The sequence below is a fragment of the Pteropus alecto genome, unplaced genomic scaffold, assembly GCF_000325575.1.
Source record: "Pteropus alecto unplaced genomic scaffold, ASM32557v1 scaffold43, whole genome shotgun sequence".
NCBI lineage: Eukaryota > Metazoa > Chordata > Mammalia > Chiroptera > Pteropodidae > Pteropus > Pteropus alecto.
This window is the reverse complement of record NW_006435764.1, coordinates 702,955-710,931: the sequence shown is the minus strand read 5'-3', so window position 1 is coordinate 710,931 and position 7,977 is coordinate 702,955. Positions and strand designations below refer to the sequence as shown.

The following is a 7,977-nucleotide window of genomic DNA, read 5'->3' as shown; positions in this document are numbered from 1 at the left end:
TCCGCGAGGCCTCGAGGTCCCTCCGGCTTCCAACGGGTTGACCAGCACTGTCCGCCCACGCCACCACCGGGGGGACCCCAGCCTGGAAGCGCCCGCGGGGCCCTGGGCGGCCCTCTCCCCAGCGGGGGTTGGAGGGACTCCTGGGTCTCTGGCCCAGCGCACCCTCCACGGCCCGCTCAGGGCGCCGCGCGGAGAGGGTCCACGTCGCTTTGGGGCAGGCGCACGTGGGAGGTGGGTGTCGGGAGGTGTGGGCCGAGATCAGGCCGAGCCCCCACACTCGCAGACGTCCCCGTCCCCAACGAAAGGACGGCGGCCCAGCGCCCTCTCTGTACCGCCCTCCTCTTTCCGCCGCTGCGCGGGGTCTGCGTCCCCGCGCGCGCACGTCTGGCTCAAGGTCTGCTCCTCGCAGGCAGAGGGCGGGATCCCCTGCCTGGGGAGCGAGGAGCACAGGGCCGGCGGGTTAGGGTCTCGGGCTTGGAGGGCACCCCTACCCGCCCAGCCCTGGCTCCCGGGTCCCGGCACAGGGGAGCTCTGGCCTCGCGAGACCCTGCGAACACTCCGCAGCCTGCGCGCCTCGGCGGACAGACGCGCTGCGAGGCCGCCCCGCGCAGCCCCGCGGACGCCGTAGGGACCACCGCGGACCCAGACAGCCGGCGGGCAGAGCTGCCGCAGACATCAAAGCGCCGCTCCTTCCCGCTCATTAGCTGGGCCCGCGCCGCGGCCCCATCTACCTCCTTTTCCGCTCGCGCGCCTCGGGCCCCGGCGCTCAGTGGGTTGGGCAGGCGCCCCACTTCTCTCAGCCCCTCTTCCTGGGGCTCTGAGCCCCCCTAGCCTTCCCCGCTCCTCCGCTGGGGGATGCCCGGATCCCGCGGCCGCCAACTTTGCGCGGCAACCCTCCACTGCATCCTCGCCAGGTGCACCCACAGTCCCGTGGAGGCCGTGCAGGCCGCAGCTCCCAGTGACACCCCCACACCCGTCACGCGCCCAGCTCCTGGTTCACACCCACGCGCACTCTTCCAGGGTTGGAAGGAGATCCCGCTGGGGGGAGGCTCGGGAGCAGGGGGTGGGAAGGGAGGGAGGCAGGGCGCCCCCAGCGCAGCTCCCTCACAGAATAGATCCCACCGTTCCCTCCGCCCACCAGCGCCAGGCAGGCGGGAGGGGGAGAAGGCGCGCGCCGTCTCTTGGGAGACAACTGTTCACGCTCGGAAAAGGAACCTCTCAAATTAAATTAATTAAGCCCTGAAATATTTCACACGCGTTACAGCCGCCAGGCCGCCTCTGCGAGCTCCCAGCCCTCCCCAACCGCAGCCCCCAAACGTGGCAAGGGGGCTCTGCCCACTCCTTTGCAGAACCACGGGGGCCCCCTGAGCGGCCCTTGGTGGTGGGGGGCGGGCATGCGGGCGTCCTGTTGTGTTCCTTATGGGGAGGAGGGGCAGTTCCGGTACCGGAGGCCCTTGCCAGGTGAAGCCAGCATCTCTGCAGCCCCGCGTGTGTGGGTAACTGCAACCAGGGCCCAGGCTTTGAAGGCTGGCTCCCCGTCCCCTGTCCCCTCCATGGTGAAGGCTTGGGTGGCCCCTCCAGCCTCAGGAGTGTCCTAGCGCCCTCTCCTGCCTGTGGTAGATTAGAAGAAGGCGCCCTGCACTGTGCCCCACCTCAGAGGCAGCCCGGGACTGACTGCAGCCACGCAGAGGCCCAGCTGGGGGCCCCAAGGCGGTGTGCAGGGGCGGGAACCCGAGCCCCGGAAATCAGAAGACATCCCCTGCCCCCCAGCTCCCTCTAGGTTCTGCACGTGATTGGAGGATGCAGTAGGATCCACTAATCAGAGAGCTCACTTCCAGGGACCCTGTGGGAGGGCCGAGGGAGCTGTCCCCTCCTGGGGACACAGACCCTCCTCCCCCGTGAGACATCTGGCCAGGTTCCCAAGGTCAAAGCTGAGGAGGGGCAAGATGATGGGCACCTGAGGTCACCAAGGGACGCCAAGCAGCCAGGCCTCCGGGCTCAGTAACGGGCAGGCCCTACCCCAACCCAGCGGCCGGGGGTGCGGTTCCCAAGCAGGCCGCCAGGAGGCGCGCGTCCACGTCCAGAGAGGGAGGCTGGGGAGGGCTGGTCCCCAGAGGGCCTTGCCGCCCAGGTGACCCTGGGGGAGGCGGAGCTGCGTGGGGTTCCGCGCAAGGAGGGCCAGGGCAGATTCTGGGGCGGGTGCCCACCACCAGACAGACCGGGCCCCTTGTGTTTGCCCCCTATCGACACTACGCCCCAGATGCAGAAGGAGGGAGCCCGGCGGTGAGACGCAGAAATTTCAAAACGTTCCTCACACTCCTGCAGGTCGGAATGCAGGGGCAGGTGACGGGGGCTGTCACAGAACAGAGCTACCCTGAGCTCTGGCTGCACCTGGCCAGGCGTCCAGGCCGTCCCCGCTGCCTTCCTGGGGACGTGGCCCAGGGGAGCTGTGGGCCACCACGGAGCTCAGTGCCTCAGGAAAGGCAGCCGCCCACACAGCGCCCCCAGGACCCCTGCGGGCACCGCACACTTGACAGGCTGCACCTGAGTCACAGCCCCTCCTCCCACCAATGGTGGGGCGGGGCACAGTGTGCTGTGGGCGTGGCCGGGGCAGCCCCACGGCTGGGCCAGGCCACAGCCTACGGTCTGTGGAGACTTTAACAGCAAAAACAAAACCGACTAAAATTTGGTTGACCCGAAAACCCTTTCGCCGTGCCCCCTAAACTGAAACCTAGGGGTTACCGCAATTCTGCTCCAAGTGTAGCCCCAGGAGAAGCGAAAGCAGGGCTTCGAAGAGGTATGTGCACCTCACGTCACAGCCGCCAAAACGTGGGAACGAGTCAGTGTCCGCTGATGGATAAACAAACACAGAATGTCACCCCACCCTACAATGGAACACCGTTCAGTCTTCAAAAACAAGGTGATCGCGACACACATCACAGCACGGTGAACCCTGAGGACACTGCGGAGTGGAATGAGCCTGTCACCAGAGGACGAGACTGTGCGCCCCCATTTACGTGGGATGTCTAGAATAGGTAAAGCCATAGAGATAGAAGGCAGATCAGGGTTGCCAGGGGCTGGGGGAGGGGCAGGGAGCGACTCCCCCGGGGGCCGGAATGTTCTGGAACTAGACAGGGGCACTGGTCTCACCACACTCTGAATGTTCTACATGCTGCTCAACCTTGCACCTTAAATCGGTAATTTTACATGAATTTCATCTCGATTTTTTAAAAAATTGGTCTACTTTTTATCACCCTGCTCTGACAATTCTAAACCGCATCAGTGATCGATTAAATGTTCCCCAAAACGAGTTCCCGATGCTCGCTGCTCACAGGTGACGTGTCCCGTGTCGGCCGTGCAGCCTTCCGCACGAGGGTCGCGCCTCGCCCCGGGGGTCGGGTCTGGCATGTCCCAGCACTGTGGATGCAGGGAGAGGCGGGCTGCCAGGGAACAGCTCAGCCCTCCCTCACTGAGGTCCCAGCCACCAGGCCCCCCGGGGCGCCACGAGTCAAAACGCCGATGGTGACGTGCAGACACGAAAGACTTCGGCGTCTTAAATACGGAAGCAAATGCTTTTTAAAATTATTTCATGATAATCGTTTTGGAACTAGAGAGCAGCTCAAGAGAAACACCTGTCACTGCATGTCACGTGATTATCGCCAAACATGGCTGCGTTGTATAAAGTAGGGCAGGCCTAGCGTCCAGGGTGTGCAGCGGGCACCCAGCCCCCAGGGAGGGGCCGTCCTGCGGGGGTGGGGCAGGCCCACCACGTGTCCCCACAGGCGGCCAGGTGCAGCTGTCACAGCAGCTCCACTCACACACCCAGCCCTAAAGAGGAGTCTCTGGCCACCAAGGGTGGCCCCAGTCCTCTGCCCTGTAGCATTGGCCACTGGGAGGGGCCCTTGGCCTTGGTCTCCCTGGCTGAGCTCACCCCAGATGGCTATGTCTTCTCCATGCCTGCAGCCGAGGCTGGGGCCAGCAGCCAGCATGCTGGGCAGGGCGTCCCTGCACCTTCTCAGAGGGTCGCAGCCACTGCCAAGCTTCCCCGCCCTCGACTACTGGTGTCCCCAGAGATGGCCTGCAGGGCTGCGGGAGCAAGGAGCAGGAAGCCGCACTGCCCCAGGCTGAGGGCAGCTGTTCTCTTCCTGGCCTGCCCCTCGCTCCACCTGCGAGGCATCGTGGGGTCAGGGATCCGAAGATGGTGGGTCACAGCGCCCCAAGACAGGGCTGAGTCCCAGCCTTCAGGCCCTGGATGCCACACGCTCTCTCCCTTCCTATCCCGGGGGTCTCTACAAGGGAGCTGGGGGCTGGGACCCACACGCTGGGATGGGAGCAGCCGTCAGCACACCTGGGGTGCAGGAGAGGGACAGCTCCCCAGGGAGCACAGTCTCCCCTCCACCCCATGTCAACCCAGGGCCCCCGCTAGGGCATTCCTTTTTTTTGAGGGCCCCAGCATCCTCCTTGGGTCCCCTGCTAGGGGCTGCTGGGGAGGCAGGGGCAGAGCGGGGCGCCCTGGGCTGAGAGTAGGTAGTGGGTTGGGGCGCATACCCAGGAAAACAGGGCTGCCCTTGGGGTTCCCAAGGGAGCTGAATGGGGGTCCCGATGGCTGGAGGCTGTGGAGGCTGGAGGCTGTGGCCAGGATGTCGTGATGGTCAGGGGCCCCCAGTGGCAGGCCCTGCTGGGCACACCTGCTCCAGCCGGAGACCTGGCTGTGCCTGAGCCGCGGGGGCCGCGGATGACACAGAGAAGCGGGCGCATGCCCCCACCTTCCACAACAGGCTGGCGGGGCAGGCTCCCCCGGGGCCAGCTGCATGAGGCTGACGCGGGCCGTGTTCGGCAGGGCAGCGGTGTCTCGTGGGCCGGGCGGGAGGGGTGGCAGCATGACCCGGACACTGTCCCTGGGACTGGGGAGGCGGCGCTACTGCAGGGCGCCTGCAGTGAGCTGTCCCCGCAGTGGCCGGGCAGGTGGCCAGCAGCCTCCTCATCCACGCGTGGGTGGTGCCAGGCCAAGGACCCTGCTCAGGTGCTAGCGTTCCCACCGGGGACCTCGCAGCTGAGCCTCCCCTGGTGCAGGTGAACATGCACAGGGCCCTTCCCCCGGGAGGGCTGGTGTCACACTTCTCACTCACACTGGTGCACACGCATGAACACACACACACGGACATGCTCTCACACTCACACACTCACTCACGCACACGCACAGACGTGCTCTCACACTCATGCACATGCACAGACGTGCTCTCACACACACTCATGGACTCACTCACACTCACACATGGACTCACTCGTGCACATGCACGGACACGCTCTCACGCGCACTCACACTCACGCACACGCAATACGTGCTCTCACACTCACACACATGGACTCACACTCACACTCACACATGGACTCACTCATGCACACGCACAGACACGCTCTCACACGCACTCACACTCACGCACACGCAATACGTGCTCTCACACTCACACGCATGGATTCACACACTCACGCATGGACTCACTCGTGCACACGCACGGACATGCTCTCACACTCACACACATGCATGGACTCATGCACTCACACTCATGCACATGCATGAACGCACAGTCATGCACACATACAGACACGCTCTCACACTCACGCGCCATGTGGACTCACTCATGCACTCACACTTGTGCACGTGCACAGGCTCACACACTTGTGCACACGCATGGGCATGCGCTCACACTCACCCGGGGCCTAACTAGGGCAGGGCCTGGGTGGAGCCTACAGGGGAGGAGCCAGGCTGCAGGGGAGGATGTCAGCGTTGTTGTAGGAGCCAGGGCTGCAGGGGTGCAGGGGGCGGGGTCAGGCTCCCTGTGACCAGGTGATCATGGGGAGAGCCTGGGATCGCCCTCTGGGTGGCAGAGGGAGGAGGAGGTGCGGCTCCAGGGCTGGCAGGGGCAGGATGACCCTTAGATCCCGGGGTAGTGCCTAGGGGTGCGCCCTCGGCCTTGGGCAGGGAGCCCCTGCATTCAATGGCCGACAGGGGCGAGGGCTGCTGTGCCCCAGCCAGACCTTCTCCCCAAGCCCAGGGCTGGCGGCGGAGACAGAGCAGCCCTCCCCTCTGGCTGCTGACCCAGGCTCGGGGTGTCCAGGTGGAGGCACTGGCCTCCTTCCAGCTGTCCCCTGGGCCCAGGAGCCCTTCTCCCCAAGCCCAGGGCGGGCGGCGGAGACAGAGCAGCCCTCCCCTCTGGCTGCTGACCCAGGCTCGGGGTGTCCAGGTGGAGGCACTGGCCTCCTTCCAGCTGTCCCCTGGGCCCAGGAGTAAGGAGGAGAGAGGGAGGGGCGAGTGGGCCAGCTGGCCAGTGGGCGGGGCTGAGGAAGGAGCTCAGGACGGGTCTGTGTCAGCAGGGCACCGGGAGGTGCTCTGGGGGCCCGGGATGGGGAGGAGCCTGCTCAGCCTGGTGGCCAGACCCCACCCCCCATCCCCGAAGGCTCCCCAGCTGGTCTCTAAACCCCCAGCCGCCCCACAAAGCCCACTCCCTCCTCTCTCCTGCCAAACCGCCATGTGTTGCCATGGCGACGGGAGCAGAAAAGGCAGGCGGCACCAAGTGCTTCCCCCTCTTTCCTGAGCCTTCAGCTGGGCGTGGGCTCAGAGCAGGCCACCGGCTGCAGCCCCCGCTGGCCTCAGAGCCCCCGCCCCCCCAGCGGGCCTGGCCTCAGCCACGCTGACCCCTGTCCCACGCACAAAGGCCAGGAGCAGCTTCCCCACGACTCCAGCCTCTGGGACCCCTCCCTGGCCCCACCGCGGTGCCAACCCCGCCCGGGGCCCCGTCCCGCCCTGGGGCATGGCTGCTGGCTGGTCCTGCCCCTGCTCCGGCTCCCCTGCTGCCACGTCGTGGGCGCTCCGTCAGAGCGTGGCACCACGGCCACGTCGCCCGCTGGGAGGCGGACACCATGCGCCCCCTTCGGCAGCCAGGCCCCAGGCTCAGGGAGCAGCCACGTGTGCAGAGGTGACCGCACACGCCCACGACAGGGCCGAGCTCCTGGGCTTCCTTTTTCTTGTGCCCCGAGCCCTGGTTTGCCCCCCTGAAACCCTCTTTCCCAGCAGCCCCCAGTCGGAGCTGCTCCCCTTCACCCCACGGAGGTGAATCCAGGCGCGGGCTCCAAAGTGTGGCCGTCAGTATGCACCTGGGCACGCACGCGTGACGCCACGGCCTCCTCCCCGCTCCGCCCCCTCTGCACCCGCTGGGCACTGTCCCACCACCCAGCCCACAAGCAGCCACAGCAGCGGCTCAGAGCGCTGCCCTCCCCAGAGGGTGACGGGCAGGTGACAGGGAATGGGCTTTCTGTACAAAAGGGTCTCTGATTAGTGTCTTAGACGGCCGCCAACTCCCGGCTGTTCTCACGGGAGCTGAGAAGCCGGCTCCTCACTCAACCACGAGTGCCCGACACATCGGGCAGGGGCTGCGGCTGCCAGACACGGACGGGGCCCTGAACAGTCGGTCCCCACCCTGGCTGCAGCCCTCCAGGCCCAGGCACACTACCTGGGAGTCAGGGACAGGTGGCCCAGGTGGGGCTCCAGGCAAGAGGGCACCTGCCTTCCTTTCTTCCTGCCTTGGGCCCCCACGTCCAAGGGCCACCTCCCCCGTGGGCCCGGGAGGTGGGGGCAGGAGCCTGGGGCTGTGGAGGGAAGCCGCCACAAGACCACATCCACCCAGCTCCTTCTAAGGGCTGTGGCCCTGGCCGGCCCACCGGGTTGTGACACTGGACTCCGTCCCACAAGGCAGGGACTCAGGGCTGCAGTAGGCACAGGCTCAAGGTAGGACCCAGCCCTCCCCCCAGGCTACCCAGGCCCCCACCTCCAGGCTGGCGGGGAAGGGGGTTCCCTCTCCTCAGCAGACACGGAGGAGGGGCGCCCTGCCTCAGCAGCACCATGGTTGCCATAGCGACTGCAGAGGCAGAGGGAAACCAACGGGCGTGTGATGCAACAGGGCACCCCTCCCCCTCCCT

General features: G+C 66.1%; 1 protein-coding gene across 1 annotated transcript in view; it reads right to left on the bottom strand.

Annotated features, from left to right (window-relative positions):
- BRSK2 (BR serine/threonine kinase 2) overlaps nucleotides 1–701 on the bottom strand; it is a 43,386-nt gene extending 42,685 nt beyond the window's left edge. Inside the window, 2 exon segments of the mRNA XM_025046275.1 lie at nucleotides 333–430; nucleotides 574–701. Coding sequence (XP_024902043.1) covers nucleotides 333–430; nucleotides 574–701 — 226 coding nt within the window.
- Between the last annotated feature and the right edge of the window lie 7,276 nt (nucleotides 702–7,977).